The sequence below is a fragment of the Narcine bancroftii genome, chromosome 7 (genome assembly GCF_036971445.1).
Source record: "Narcine bancroftii isolate sNarBan1 chromosome 7, sNarBan1.hap1, whole genome shotgun sequence".
NCBI classification, from domain to species: Eukaryota; Metazoa; Chordata; class Chondrichthyes; order Torpediniformes; family Narcinidae; genus Narcine; species Narcine bancroftii.
The window spans coordinates 213,265,671-213,281,869 of record NC_091475.1 but is presented as its reverse complement, the minus strand read 5'-3'; the positions used below and the strand labels follow the sequence as shown (position 1 = coordinate 213,281,869).

The 16,199-nt window shown below is 44.2% G+C and overlaps 1 protein-coding gene across 3 annotated transcripts in view; it reads left to right on the top strand.

The window, feature by feature from the left end:
• nup98 (nucleoporin 98 and 96 precursor) overlaps positions 1-16,199 on the top strand; it is a 113,231-nt gene that overhangs the window by 25,064 nt on the left and 71,968 nt on the right. For 2 of the 3 annotated variants that reach the window (XM_069892251.1, XM_069892249.1), the window contains exons 4-9: positions 1,512-1,688; positions 3,076-3,218; positions 6,633-6,740; positions 6,897-7,080; positions 10,384-10,449; positions 14,111-14,274. In XM_069892251.1, coding sequence (XP_069748352.1) covers positions 1,512-1,688; positions 3,076-3,218; positions 6,633-6,740; positions 6,897-7,080; positions 10,384-10,449; positions 14,111-14,274 — 842 coding nt within the window. The remainder of the gene's footprint in view (positions 1-1,511; positions 1,689-3,075; positions 3,219-6,632; positions 6,741-6,896; positions 7,081-10,383; positions 10,450-14,110; positions 14,275-16,199) is intronic. The other variant, XM_069892250.1, reaches the window with a different exon arrangement.

Below are 16,199 nucleotides of genomic sequence, written 5' to 3'. Positions count from 1 at the left end.
AGAGGTTCCCATTTCAATAGAATCTTTCAATGGGCTCCTGACCAGGCCAGAAACCTCCCTCTTTCAGTGGGTGATACAGAATGCCTTCAAAGACGACGTTGACCTGAGTCTCTAGTGGAAAGGCCATTCGAATCCTTTCTAACATGTTCTTGCATTGCAGTCTCTGGCAAAGTTTATCACTGTTTCCTGAGATGAGTCAGCCCCATTGGCCAGGTCATGGAGCTGGGTGTGTTTCTACTAGTATTCCTGCTCTGGGTCAGTGGGCTGGGCTTGAGTTAGAAAGTTGTGGAATCCTATAACATCTGAAATAGGAGCTGGAATTGGCCATCTGACCTGTTGGGCCTGCTCAGCCATTCAGTGAGATCATAGCTGATCTGATGATAGGCTTATCTCCACCCACCTGGCTTTTCCCCATATCCTTTAATTCCCCTACTATGTAAACATCTATCCAACCTTGTCTTAAATGTATTTACTGAGGTGACCTCTACTGCTTCACTGGGCAGTAAATTTCCAGTTCACCACCCTCTTGGAAGAGCAGTTCCTCCTAAATCTACTTATCCTGAATATTGAGAATGTGCCTCCTAGTTTTGGTTTTCCCCCTCCAATGGAAATGACTTGCCTATCTCTATCTTATGTAGGCCTTTCAACATTTTAGATGTTCTTCTAAATTCCAGCGAGGACAACCCAGATGACTCAATCTTTCCTCGTAGGCTAAAAAACCCTTCCTCAAGTCTCCCTCTGGGAGAGCTGAGCAATAATTTCCAGACTGAAGCTTGCTTTCAAATAAAATCAACAAGACAAAGGACAAGAAGCAGGCCACTAGGCCCATCGAGTCTGTTCCGTAAATCTACACTAAAGCTACTCTTCACTAGTTCCAATTTCCGGCCTTTTCCCCATGTCCCTTGATGCTCTCACTAATGAGATACTTGTCTATTTCTTGTTTAAATACTCCCAGTGATCTGGCTTCCACTGCTGTAGGCGACAGTGAATTCCACAGATCCACGACCTTCTGGCTAAAGAAGTTCTTTCTAATCTCTGTTTTATATGGATAACCTCTCATTTTCAGACTATGACCCCTTGTCCTCGATTCACCCACCAAGGGAAACATCTTACCCGCATCCACCCTATCTAAATATGAAATACCTCTATGAGATCCCCTCTCATTCTCCTAGACTCCAATGAATACAACCCAAGAGCTGCCAAACGCTCCTCGTACGTTAGCCCTTGCATTCCGGGAATCATCCTAGTAAATCTCCTCTGCACCCGCTCCAACAACATCACATCCTTTCTAAGATAGGGGGCCCAAAACTTCACAGTACTCCAAATGAGGTCTCACCAGTGCCCCATAGAGCTTCATTAAACCAAGACTGACCAAAGAACTAGCTTGTCAATATTTTTAAGCCTCTGAACGACATCCTGTGAATCTGGTCATAAAGCAGCTTTGTTGGTGTTGAACTCATGAGTCTGTCTTGCTGTCATCCCCAAGCTAATGATATTTGTTGTTTTTATAGGAGGACTGTTTGGGTCCAGTAGCTTTGGGCAGCCAGCAACATCCTCCACCAATGCAGGCTTTGGTTTTGGGACCTCGACATCCAACAGTCTTTTTGGAGGCACGAGCACAGGAGGTCTCTTCTCCAACCAGCAGAGTAATGCCTTCACACAGAGCAAGCCAGCTGGAGGCTTCGGAAGTAAGCGTGGGCTTTCGTCAGGAGTTTAACTGGGGACTGAGCATGTGGTGCAGCTGGCAATGCTGAACTAGAGATGCAGCATAATGTTGGGAACACTTGCTAGGTCATGTTTGAGGTTGATCTCAACAAAAGCTGTTTCCACAGGCACTGCCTGACCTGCCAAGTATTTCTAACATTGCAGGATTTTGCTTTCAGGGTTTTAAGAGAGTTGAGAGTTAGTTGGGAGTTTTCCCTTACAGAATTCACTAACCCCATTGCTGCTCCTGGCCAGGCCAGACACCTCCCTCTTACCATTGATGTACTGTATCATTAGGCCACAAAGTTGAAGAAGGGCTCAGGCCTGAAATGTTGGTGATATATCTTTGCCTCCAGCATTTTGTTTATCACAATTTGCAGCATCTGCAGACTTTGTTTCACTCTACTATTGTTGTCAGGTGGTTTATATGAACGTTTGCCCTGTGATGCAGCCGCAAAACAGCAAATTTCATGACTTGTTCATGACATTAAATTCTGATGCTATAATTCATTACTCAGGAAGGGCTGTGTCCAGTCCAAGCTGAATAAAAGTGGGACCACCCTCGTGTGGTAGATGAAGGGAAAGCTGGACCTAAATTCAGTTTGGCTCTAGTTGCTGTATCGTTCTCATTTTTTATTGGGGCAACCTCTTTCCTCAGCAAATGTTAAGGATCCCAAGGGATTCATCCGTCCTGATGTCCTGGCTGTGCTTTTCAGTTTCTATGGGGTGACCAGAGAACATGAGGAGCAGTGGAGAAACAAGTCTTTCATTTGGAGTTAAACGGGAAGATTTGCAGGCTCTGTGATTGTAGTGCAATACACGAACCTATTGGTCAAACTCAGCAGGTCATGTAGCATACCTCAACGAAGAACTTGGGCCCTGAAACATTTGTTCCCCTTTGCTTCTTATGGATGCTGTGTGATCTGCTGTGTTTTTTCAGAACTTTTGGCTCTTGCACAAGACTTTTATTTGATTGGCTCTGGAGTTTCTGTTGACAATCTGACTTTGAATCCAATAATATGTTTGTATCCATTTGTCTCTCAGTAGCTGGAATGCTCTTTTAAAATTTTTTTGACCTACAGCATGGTAACAGGCCTTTCTGGCCCATAAGACTGTGCAGCTCAAATACAGCAATGAACCTATATCCCCTATACTTTTGAAGGGTGGGAGGAAACCGGATCACCCAGAGGAAAACCATGTGGACACAAGGAGAACGTACAAACTCCTTATAGACAGCGTGGGATTAGAACAGCGTTGTGCTAACCGAACCACCCACATAATTGATATGGGATAATTGAGGAGCAGTGAGTGATGCTGCTGTATCGAAAGACCGTGCCTCTTCATCTACTCAGTCTGATCTTGCTGTTTCAGCTTTCGGAACCAGCACCACAGGAGGAGGACTGTTCGGAACCACGAGCACAGCCTCTAATCCTTTTGGCGGTACATCAGGGAGCCTGTTTGGGGGAACCACCTTCAGTACCGCTGCTCCCACTGGAACAACAGTTAAATTTAATGTGAGTATTGTGTGCTGAGATGACTGTGCAACTGTTGCTCGATGGGGCTACCAGACAAATGGATGTTGGCTGTGGCTTGCAGTGGTGTACAGACCGGCCCCAGGATACCGTGCAGTGAAAAATTGGCAAAGTCCAATTCCTCAAGGTCAGCAAAAAGGGGACATGGTTTTAACAAAATGTTAAGGATTGGAGGAGACAGGAGAAATTTGTTCTCTCAAAGGTGTGTGGGGATAAGGGGCTTCTGATCTGAACCCTCAGGAAAGCTGTGAACCAATAGGTATCAAGCCCTGAACCACAGCATCTGCTGCAGGATCTGTCTGCAACTTGAAATGGTTTATTTCATTAACTGCAACTGTGAACATTTGTCCTTTTATATTTATCATTTTCTGACTTGAGCATGGTGGTAATTTAAGATGAGCTGTTGTTAATGTATCTCTAATGCAGCAAGAGAATTTCATTTCATGTATGACAATAATCCTTTGTTATATCATTGAGGTGGCCAACTAGTATAGCTGCCATCATAGCTCCAGTGACTAGGGTTCGTTCCTGACCTTGAGTCTCCTGGTGCCCTGTGAGTCTCCCAGCCCTCTTCTCTTTCCATACACATCCCACAGGTTGACTGGTTAATTGGCTGCTGTAAACCACCCCTAGTTTAAATTTAAACTTTTAAAATTTACATTTAGACCTACAGCACGGTAACAGGCCTTTTTGGCCCACGAGCTACCCAATTACACTAAATTGACCTACAACCCTGGTATGTTTTTGAATGGTGGGAGGAAACCCACGCAGACATGGGGAATATGTACAAACTCCTTCCAGTCCAGCAGCTGGGAAATGTGATTGGGTTTATTGTCCCATTTTGGGTTGGATCAGTGTGATGGTGCTTTTTCTTGGTGGTAGTGGTGATCATCCACCATCGTCTTGTCGCACCAGAAAGAACATGGGCTGGAACGGTGTGGGTACATGCACCCTACCTGTTGACGCACCTGAGATGGAGGCCCCCACTTTCAGTCTGTAACTTCTGCAGAGTGATCTTGGGTATCAGGGTTGGTTGCATGGAGAGGTTTTTAATTTAAATTTTAAACATACAGTACAGGCCCTTCCAGCCCACGAGCCTGTGCCGCCCAATTGACCTACAGCCCCAGTATGTTTTGAAGGGTGGGAGGAAACTGGATCCCCCAAAGGGAGCCCACACAAACACGGGAAGAACGTATAAGCTCCTTACAGACAGTGTGGGATTCGAACGATGGCGTTGCAACAGCGTTGTGCTAACTGCTATGCCAACTATGCAATGTTTGTGGGGGGGGGTGTGGGGAGAAGGAGGAGGAAGAAGAATTTTTAAAAAAACTTTATTTATTCGTTCAAAAAACAAATAGTACATAACATGTACAACAATTAACCATAAACATGAACGTTATTTTTTATATATATAAAAAAAGAAAAGAAAAGACCCCCCCCACCCCTTCAGCCAACTCTCCTAAGGAGAGCCAGAAAGAAAAAATAAAAAATATTAAAGAAAAATTAAACATCTTTCTTTGGCTTGGCTTCGCGGACGAAGATTTATGGATATTAAGATTTAATCAATGTAAATTGAAATGTAAATATTCTGAATATAACAACCACTTATTAATAAACAAATTATAATTATCACATGAAACGTGTGTAATTTTTTCCATTATTAAACAATATTTCATCTCATTATCCTATCTATTAATATAATTCATATTTCTATCTTTCCACGTACTAGCAATACATTTTTTCGCTACAGATAAAGCTAAATATACAAAAGCAAGTTGAAACTTATCTAATCCCAAACCTTTCAGAGGTTGCAAACTACCCAATAAAAATATTGTCGGATCTAAAGGTATTTTAATCTTATACAGGTATTCTAAAAATGATTGAATTTTCTTCCAAAAAGATTATATATGTATGCATGACCAAACAGCATGAAAAAAAGTTCCAACAGAATTACCACAACTAAAACACAAATCTGATTCATGAAAACAATACTTTTTTAATTTTTCCAGTGTTAAGTATAATTGATGTAAAAAATTATAGTTTATCATTGCATAACGTGGATTTATCAATTTAGTTACACTATCTTGACAGATATCTAACCAATCATCCTCGGAAAAAAATAAAACCAGTATCCGCTTCCCATTTACTTCTATGGATAAAAAGGGTTGAGATAGATCTAGAAGTAAATGGGATCTATCTCAACCCTTTTTATCCATACCATCCTGTAATATTTGATACATAGATGAAATATAACCCTTCTCTGGTACCATCATAAGAAAAGTCTCAAATTTAGTCATTTCAGGTAAAATCATATCTCTACCAAATGTACGTTTTACCAAAGATCGAATTTGATAATAAAGAAACAGAGTTCTTATCAATACCAAAACTGTCCTTCATCTGATTAAAAGATAACAATTTACCCTCTTTAAAACAATCTCCCAAATTTTCCACACCTTTAAATCTCCAATGCAATAAACTTCGATTGTGTATTGAAAAATAAATAAGTTGATTATTATACAATGGAGTCAAAGCCGATAATTCACCCCTAGAGCCTGTCATTTTATTTTTCTTTATCCATAACTTCATTAAATGTTTTAATATGGGCACATTATGTTGCTGTAACAAATTTATATTCCATGTAAACAAAAATTGATGTATTTCAAATTCAGAAATATTTGCCATCTCAATTTTGGCCCAACTAGGAGGCCGTACCAAATCCATCAATTAACTAATAAATTTAAGTTGGGCTGCTTCATAATAATCTTGAAAATGTGGTAAACGTAGTCCCCTTAACTCATATTTCCAAGTTAATTTATTCAAAGCTACTCTCGAAAATTTACCTCTCCATAAAAACTCCTTAACCATTTTATTCAAATCTCGAAAAAAAATATTATCAAGTAAATACGGAATAGATTGAAACAAATATTGCATACGCGGAAAAATATTCATCTTAATTGTATTTATCCTACCCAATAAATTAATAGGTAAATCTTTCCATTTAATCAAATCAGTTTTAATTTTTTTGATTAACAGAACATAATTTAATTTATATAAAGATTGATAATTAACATTCAAAATTATACCCAGATATTTAATTCAATCCGTCCACTTCAAATTAATAATATTCTTACGAACTGAATAATCTCCTTCACTCAGCGGTAAGGAGGAAGAAGAATTGATCGCTCCCCTTGTCACCAGGCGGGTGTGAGGATGGTGTAAGGCTATGCAGATCTCCCATGGATCTGTAGCCCAGTGACCCACTCAGAGCTTGCTTGACAGGGCTGAGAGTGGCACCCTCTCAGGAGAGAAAGTGATCTTGAATGGGTTACAGTGAGCTTGTAGCAGTGTTTCAGGCAATGAGCCACATAATTCCTCTTGCCTTTCACCTCCCCACAGCCTCCGACAGGCACAGACACTATGGTGAAGTCTGGGGTCAGTACCAGTATCAGCACCAAGCACCAATGTATCACCGCCATGAAAGAGTATGAGACCAAGTCACTGGAGGTGAGTATCCACGGGACGGTGGGTGTTTCTGGCCTGTCCCTAGCGCAGGACACGAGGGGCCAGGTCAACGTGTACGCAGCTCAATGCCAGACAGAACGAGTTCAGCGTTGGCAGCAGCTTGTATTAACCCACCCCATGTTACTTTGCTTTCACCAGGAGTTACGATTGGAGGACTACACAGCTGGGCGAAAGGGCCCACAGGCCCCGCTCGGGGGTGGGGGTGGGCTGTTCGGTGCTTCGACCGCCACGTCCAGCACTGGGACTGGACTGTTTGGAGCCACACCGGCCAACCCCACGGGAGGATTCAACTTTGGCCAGAACAAAAGCACCTTCGGCACAAGTGAGTTTGCTGACCGTTAGAATGGGCTGCCACCTCCAGATTTTGGGGTGGGGGGGGTGGCTTCAGCCACGAGAGATGCCTGAGGAAGCAAGACTAGTGAGGGGTGATGGTTAAGTCACTGCAAAGTGCTGGTGGATTCTGTTGCTTTGGCACTGCATGCAATCTCAGCCCTTCTTTCTCTTCCTTCCAGTCAGCACTTGGTGTTCTCCTTTGCAGTCATTGGGGTGAGGCAGACTCATTTTCCAAACCTCCCTGCTTCTATACTCAACGCACATCGGCCTACAGGATGTGGCAACGGTGAATGAGACCAGGTATCCAGGCCTGGATCCACAATGGATTACACCTACAAGAACGTATAGTAGCAGGAGTATGCTTCTCAGTGATTCAAACCTGCCCAGTCAATGACTGGTAGTTCTCTGTTTCCCCAAACCCTCAATTCCCTTTCCTTTAAGAAATGTATCTCCCATTTCTTAGAATGTCCTCCCCTCCACCCCACCTCCCAGAATTCCAGAGCTGCACCATCTTCCGCTAGAAGTTCCTTCTTCTTTCTTTGGCTTGGCTTCGCGGACGAAGATTTATGGAGGGGTAATGTCCACGTCAGCTGCAGGCGGAACCTGTCAAGCCCCTGAGTGTCCTGCATATTTCAGCTCATACTGACGTGCCAGTAGTTAATGGGGAGAGGGCTCCAGGTGGTTGGTGAGAAGCGGGCTGTGAGTATTCACCCAGCCCTGTTTCCATATGCCCTTTTGTGAATGGTGCTGCATTGCAGACTTGCTCACTGTTATCATGGTGCATTTCAGGTTGTTGTTTCCTAGGGGCTGGTCAGGAAATGTCACTTAGATGTGGATCTGAGTGGCTCTCTGTTGTCCTGTCATTAAATCAACTCTGGCTTGTGGGAGTTAGAAGATGCATTGGACTGGGGTTAGAGGCTACCTGTCTTGTGCTTGAACCCTATTACTTTTAAGTGCATGTTGCCTTGCTGTCTGAAGGAGAGGGTCATCCATGCACTAGAAAATGCTGGCGGTGCTTGGTGTTACCTGGCATCTGGAGTAAAATGGCCTCTGTTTCATTTGGGTGATGTGGAGCGGTGAACCCTTCCGGTCTTGTGTAACCTCTGCTTCCTTCCCAAGTTGATATACTTGTGGTGTTTCCAATTGCTTTTGTTGCTAACTTTGTCCATCATGTGTAACCTCGAGGACCTTCAGGAGAAACTTGCAGCAAAAGTTACTGCCGGTTTCACTGAGCCTGGATTGCAAGTTTTTAAAGAAATGGCCACAATGTTAGTGGATGGATGATGGTCTTACATTCCCCAAATTCTGGGACCATTCCAGCAGGGGTTAGAAAGTAGACAACTGCGGTGAAGCAGGTTTTCAAGAAAAGAAGGAAGGAGAAGATGGAACCTTGGACAGTTCTCTCCATATTAGCTGTCGACAAAATGGGATGGGTAAGGAGAATGTATCTCAAGTTTGGATTTGACGAGTTGACCCACCAAAGATTCTTGCATCAAAAGATGTGCAGTTAGGCTATTTTGCTAGTGTGGGCAAAACTATGTGCGATTGAAAATGAGCATCAACAAATAGATTGTGTTCAGTTTGACAGACTTGACTGGGAAGCTTCCAGGCATTTCCAGGGGGTACTAACGACATACAAAGGTAATTTCTCCATGTTTGCTGATCTTAAAAAAACTGGATGGGAAAGTGGCCCACAAAGAGGATGCGGAGATAAAGACCGTCGAAGCAAGTGGTGAGGGGGTGGATGAAATGTAATACAGTACATTTCTAATGATCCCAAATGCTTGGGATCGGACGTTTTACGATTAAGCAGATTTTTTGGGTAACTGAGAAATTGCTTTAAGCAGCCAGTATCGTCAACAGAAGACTTGTATCAGCGGTCAAAACCAAGAAAAAACAACGGGAGAGTTTTTCAAGCATGAAATAACGTTTAATTCTTACCAAAAAACAATGTGATTTCTGTTTATAAAATAAGATAAATGCATAAATTTAAGAAAAGATTTTTTTCAGTTTGTGCCATCATGTCACCTGCTGAAATTTTTTTTAGGATAAGTGAGAATTTTGGTTGTGGTTTTCGGATAATCGGAAATGTTCTGTATGGTAAAGGCTTTTTCATGTTTGCAAAAGCATAACTTGGAATAAGCAACGTGTGAATGATGTATTAAAGGCTGGGAGTGTTAGCACACAAGACAAAGTTGACCTAGGTTTGGGAAGGTGAGGTTCATTGGCTTTTATTTTAATGGGTTGATGCTTTTCCACTGAGGATGGGCAGGTCGAGAACCAGAGGACACAAGTTAAGGGTGCAAGGTGAATTGTTTAAGGGGAGCTTGGTTAGTGTGGAGTGAGTGCCAGCAGAAGTGGCGGATACTGGTTCAGTTTCAACATTTAAGGATGGGTACGTGGATGGGAAGTGTGCAGAGGGAGGGCTATGGTCTGGGTTCAGGTCTATGGGACTGGGGAGAATAATAATAGTTTGGTGAGGACTGGATGAGTTGCAGGGCTCGTTTCGATGCTGCAGTGTTCCAGGTGGTTGGTGGGAAGGATGCAACACAAGTCACTCGAGACCAAGCAACCCATATTGTATGTAACTCCCCACCCAAGCACGTTCGCCTTGGAGTCAGTGAGGTTTCAACTCAACCATGCGAGTTTGAGTAAAATGACCCACTCAGTGGGGAGTAGAAGATTGTGTTTAGAGACAGGATTCTGGTAGAGGTTGAAGGTGTGACCGTGAGCTTACATTGGGGGCTTCATACCCCGAAGCCATGAGAGATGTTTCATAATGCCAAGTTTGTGAATGTTTGGAAATCTCTAGTGTTGTGGATGTTCAGCCAATGTGTACCCAAGCCTGCTGGGGAGAGAGGGTGAGGCATTACAGGCAACCTGAAGCAATAGATCAGCTATGATCTTCCTAAATGGGATGGAGAAAATGGGATTCCTGACTGGACATTGTATGCCAGTGAGAGATTTGAAATCTTGTATTACTGATCCTGGCCACTGGGTTATCCCCTGCTGAGCTGGACTTAAGCTTCTAGTCACTGCCGCAACAGGATGTGCTTTTTAAAAAAAAAACCATGGGTTTGTACATTTTTTTTTAAGTTGCTGATTTTCTTCGTCCCTGAAGGGTGTGATTCTTCAGGTTCTGGCTGTTGTTCCTGCTCCCTGGAACAGCTCCCACTGGCATATTGTCCCTTGTATCCATGAAGCCCAGACCTGTAGACTTGACACCCCCTTCAGATGTGTTGTGGTAGCTTTTTGAAAATCCAACATTGAATGAGTAACTTCCTCTCCTCAGACACTGGGCTCCTATCGAAAGTGGGTATGCTGGGAGCAGGCTGTGGGCCCATTCTTCAAAAAACAGGTAGGGACTCTCCTCCGCAGGTCGCGGGTAATGGCTCAGTTGATAGCAAAGCCACAACTTTTTTTTTGCAGGAAGTCAGTATTACCTCTTCGACTTTCTGGAATCCTGCTTCAGCTTTGCATCCTTGATTGAAAGCATCCGCTATTTGCTTGTACAGGGATTTCACTGCTCTCCACATTCTCAACAGCTGCCCTTGGGGAGTCTCATCAGCAGGCTGTCTGACTGTGACTGCATTGCAGCCGAATGCCATCTCGCAACCACCTCGTCCGTAGTGTGTCACCCTTCATCCTGCTCTGGGTCTAGCAGTCTCTGCATGCTTGCTGTCAGCATTTCGTCACAGGGTGTGCTGGCTATTCTGTACAGGGAGAATAGCAATGCAACACTAGCTCTCTCTGTCCATGAGTGGCTGCACAGGTGCAGTTGACTGGGGAAGGAACTCCATGCTTTGGAGCCAAAAAGGGGTCAGGGGTAAGTAAATTGAGTTGGAGGAGAACTTTCTTAGGAACTATTGTGAACTGTATAGTGGCTGCAGTGCCAGGTGCTCAAGGTGGGTGGGGAGTTCATTTCCGGCCACAGGATGAGCTGACCCTTGAGTAAAATAGATGTCGGACACGGGAAAAGTGCAGATGCTGTATTCTGCAGCAACAGTATTTGCAGGAGGGACTCAGTGGGTCGAGCAACATCAATGGGAGAAAAAGAATCGTCCTGGAACCTTCTGTCAGGACAACATTCTTGACAAAGGGTTCCAGCCTGAAATGTTGACCATTCTTTTATTCCCACTGCTGCTCAACCCAATGAGTTTCTCTAGTAGATCTAGTGAAGGGAGGTTCCATCGAGACAATTTGGAGTGGGTTGAAGAAAATTTCCAAGGCAAATGAGAAAGGGCTGATGGGTGAAAAAAGGAGAAAGCTGGTGTAGACAAGAGGGGGTCAATGTCCTCTAGCAACTATTTGATGATGAAGAAATTTGAGTAATGGGAAATGACATGTCATTGAAAAGTCGATTGTTGTAAGGCCAGGCTTTGCCCTTTTTTGGTTGTTCCTTGAACTGTTTTCAGACTGACCTGTTGAGTGTATAGTAAAAGATCAAATCATTTCTGAGGCTGGGCTTGAATGTAGACAAGACCCTCCATCTCAGTCTACTTATTCTAGGTTTTTAGTCCAGTTCTACAATTACCAAGATTGCAAACATGTTAACATTCCTTTTTCCCCTCGAAAGGCAAGCTTCTTTAATTAAAAATGGGCTGGGTTTTGTCAGGACTGGACAGGTTAGATGCAGGACAAATGTTCTGGATGTTGGGTAAGTCTAAAACAAAAGGTAACAGTCGAAGGAGAAAGCCAATTCGGACCGAGATGAGGAGAAACTTCTTCACTCAGTACTGAACTTGTGGACCTCCCTACAAGAAAGTTATTGAGGCCAGTTTGTCAGGAGTATTCAGAAGGGAATTGGATGGGGCCTTGTCAAAAGAGATCAAGTGGTGGGGAGAGAAAGCAGGAATGGGGTACTGAATTCACCTGATCATATTGAATGGTAGAACAGGCTCAAAAGACTGAGTGGCCTTCACCTGGTCCTGGATTCTATAATGTCTTACTGGAATGAATGGCTAACTGTGGCTCCCTCATCTTTCAACTTTGGGTGTTTGGACAGTTGAATGTGTCCAACTTGCATGCCTGCAAAGAGTTGTGAAGCTGTTTGAGTTTTAAGTACGTTTTCAGTCTTGTGGAAAGAGACATCAGTTGGTCAGCAGCTAAGTACAAGAATCTTTCAAAGGATGGAGAAACATTTTGGAGTGGTTGACGCTGTAATCTCTTTGCCATTGATTGCAAACTCCAGATAGGATTCAAGCTGTCCCAACCAAATCTACTGTTCCTGATAAATGCAGGAAGAGGGAATGGGCTCCTGGGTATTGCAGTAACTCCTGAATAGATGTTTCTTCTGTTCTGCATTGCCCATGGTGCTTTACCCATTTTCAGATACCTTTACTAATGCCTGCACTACCAGTTGATGGAGGCTTTTCCTGATCCTTCCTCCCACTGAACTTGTCACTCTGCCCTGTTTGAGTTCCCCAAGCCTACATGTATGGTGTTAACAGGTTCTGCTGCCAAATGCTATTTAGTTCTTGGCTAAGGATGCCATTTAAATTTGATTAATTAGTCAGAGATACTCATCTTTGAGGGCTCCTATTCCACTTTGCACCTTTCAGTCATTCACACTGAACATTTTTTTGAACAGTTGAACCCTTTGGGGTGGAGAAACAAGTTACAGTAGAAGTCCAGAAATCCAGACTGCTCGGGGATTGGGTTCGTCCAGATTCTCAGGCAGTACTTTAAAAATTAATATTTAAGGAGGAATATAGGAGATGAACAAGTAAATTTTGATAGTTTATTCATTAACAAATACAACATGCTTCATTTATCAAAACGAGCAGTTTTAAAGAAAAATAGAGTGGTGGCTTGTTGCCGCTGGGCATCCGTAGCACTTATGCCTGGATGCACGCACACAAAAGCCTGCTAAATTTAAAAGTTTGGATGGTCGGGTGGTGTGGATTTCTGTCATCCAAATATTTGGACTTCTGCTGTACAAGTAGCAGCAAGAACAGGGCCACTCGTTCTCTTGGCCTGCTCTGCTGTTTAGTGAGTAGGAGATGGATTCTTCACCCTGCTGTCCTGATCTCTTATCTGATTCTCACCAAGTCTAAAATTCTCTTATCTTGGAAGTACGCAACTGAATATCTACAGGTGTCTGGGGTAGACGATCCCCAAGTATTGAGTATGAATGACTGGCCTTGTCCCAAGACGGTACCAGACTCTGCCTTCTTTTCCATAACTCCATTCTGTTTGAGTTTGGAGGAGGGGAGGGGATTGGTTGTCTGGACAATTGCACGTTACAGTGGGATGAGAAGGAAGCTGCTCGCTGGTCTCCACATTATTTAACATCCTCGCTGGTGTCCACGTTTATTTAACGTGGGTTTTTGTGTAGGCAGAAATTTGGAGCAAGGTCAGGTGTAAGATGAGAAAAGTCTTCCGCGCAGGGTAGTAGAAACTTGGAACTCAAGTCAAGTTTATTGTACTTGTACAATCAGATGACAACTTGACGAAACAGCGTCCTCTGGTTCTCGGTGTAAAACACGAGCACACAGTCAGACATAACACACTACAGACAACCGATACATATGCAGGACAAGTGTTTATATTAAATAAGTAAATAAGTATTGCTTCATGAACGTGAGAGTCTTGGAGGGTCAGTGTGAGCAGTTCTGTTGGTCGTTCAGCGTTCTTGCTGCCCGTGGGAAGAAGCTGTTCTTCAGCCTGGTGGTGCTGGCTCTGATCCTCCTGGATCTCTTCCCCAATGGGTGCAGCTGAAAGGGGTCTTCAATAATTTTGCACGCCCCGTTAAGACCACAATCCCAGAAGATCACATTGATGGGGAGAGGGAGGAACTCCTGGTGCAGATGGCAATTGCTGTTTAATTTTAAACCACAACTTGATAAAGGATTGATCAGTGTTGGTAAGGAACATGGGGCAGGGTTTCAGGTGGGCTTTGTTTCATTAAAAGCTTGGGGATGAAAGACCTGGTTTTGTGGCAAAACATGGCCTTTGGCTCCACACCGTTATAGTGGGGTTTGCTGCTGCCCACTGATGCCAGGATATCTGTCTTTCAGGTACTGGTGCCTTTGGCACATCCACTGGAGGTCTCTTCGGACAGGCGCAGCCTTCTGGCAGCCTCTTTGGAACCAAGCCCTTTGGATTGGCCACCACCACGCAGAGCCCTGGCTTTGGCTTCGGCACTGCCAACACACTGGGGCAGCCCAATACCAACAGCATGGTAAGTCTGCAGAGGAGAGGGCTGGGGTATACATGACCATGGTAGGTATGGATGAGCTCCACTTCAGGGGGCATAGGGTGGTAGAATGGAAAGGTTTAAGAGGGGTAGGTATGTGGATGAGCTGCCAGAGTAAGTGGGGGAGATGGGTTTGGTTCCAATATTTAAAAGGTATTGGACAGGCATATGGAGTGGAAAGATTTGGGGGATGTGGTTCAAGCACTGACTTACCTCAGGTAGGCAATGTTGAGTTAGGCCAATTGCCTTGTAAACATGCTGTACAGTTCCATGGAAAATCCCAGTAAATATCAAAGGTTGGTGGTTGGGCTGCCTCTTGTTGGAGTTGGTAATATCCTGAGCTGCGGCCTCGTTGCCCCAGAGGCCAAGGTTCACTCCTGACTGGATGAGTCCTGTTCCACACCCTCCCCCACTCCCCAATCATCTGGCCTTCCCCACCCCCCCCCCTCCCCAACTCCAAGACAAGCAAGCCCCAAAAATGTGGTGAGGGGTAGAATTTGAGGGTAGTTGATGGGAATGCAGGGAGAATAAAATGGGATTAGTATAAGATGAGTGTGAATGACCAGAGGGTGGGCCAGGACAATGGGAGGAAGTGCCAGAGCCCGCTGTCTGACTTCACACCTCTGTGGTGCATCTTGCTGCATGCAGGCAAGATGTGCTTTGGTATCTGAGGAGTGGTGCAGGGAAACACTGTAACAGTTCTGGGCAATTCTGGGAAAGGTGCTGACCGTCTGGATGAGATGCTGAATTTGAGGTGCTGATCTGCAAGAGATCCACGACTATGAGCGCTTTCTGGTCCTGGCTAATATATGGCTCTCAACCCAAATCATTTGAAGAGCTAGAAGTAACATGAAAGTCCGCAGACACTGTGGTTAAAGTAAAAACAATGCTGGAGAAACTCAGCAGGTCAAACAGTGTCCTTTATACAGCAAAGAGAAAGGTACAGAACCAATGTTTGGGCTTGAGCCGTTGATCAAGGTATGAGCAAAATGTAGACAGGCGTCCGGTTCAAGCGAGGTTATTCACTTTGGAGGAGAGAACAGGAAAAAGGATTATTATTTAAATGGTATCTGTTTAGGAAAAGGGGTGAAGCAGTGAGATTTGGGTGTTGCTATGCATCATTCGTTGAAAGTGGGCCTGCAGGTACAGCAGGCAATGAGGAGGGCAAATGATATGTTGGTGTTCATAGCGAGAGGATTTGAGTTCAGGAGTAGGGAGATCTTGCTGCAGCTGTACAGGGCCTTGGTGAGACCACACCTGGAGTACTGCGTTCAGTTTTGGTCGCCTTATCTGAGGAAGGACATCCTCGCCATGGAGGGGGTGCAGAGAAGGTTCACTAGGGTGATACCGGGGATGGAGGGACTCGCATATGAAGAAAGGTTGGACAGACTAGGCTTGTATTCTCAGGAATTTAGAAGATTGAGGGAGGATCTCATTGAAACATAAAATTCTTAAGGGTTTAGACAGACTAGACGCAGGAAGGTTGTTTCCAATGCTGGGAAAAACCAGAATCAGGGGCCATAGTTTAAGGATAAGGGGGAATTTTTTTAGGACTGAGATGAGGAAAAATTTCTTCTCTCAGAGAGTGGTAAATGTGTGGAATTCTTTGCCACAGGAAGTAGTTGAGCCCGGTTCCCCGTCAATATTTAAGTGTAGGTTAGATTTGGCCCTTGTGACCAAGGGGATCAGGGGGCATGGGGATAGGGCAGGAACTGGGTACTGATCAGCCATGATCATATTGAATGGTGGTGTAGGCTTGAAGGGCCAAATGGCCTCCTCCTACACCTATTTTCTATGTTTCTAAGCCTGAAACATTGATGATGTCCCTTTATTTTTGCTATATAAAGGACACTGTTTGATTGGTTGAGTGTTTTCACTTCATTGGAGTGCAGATTATGACCTTGTAAACT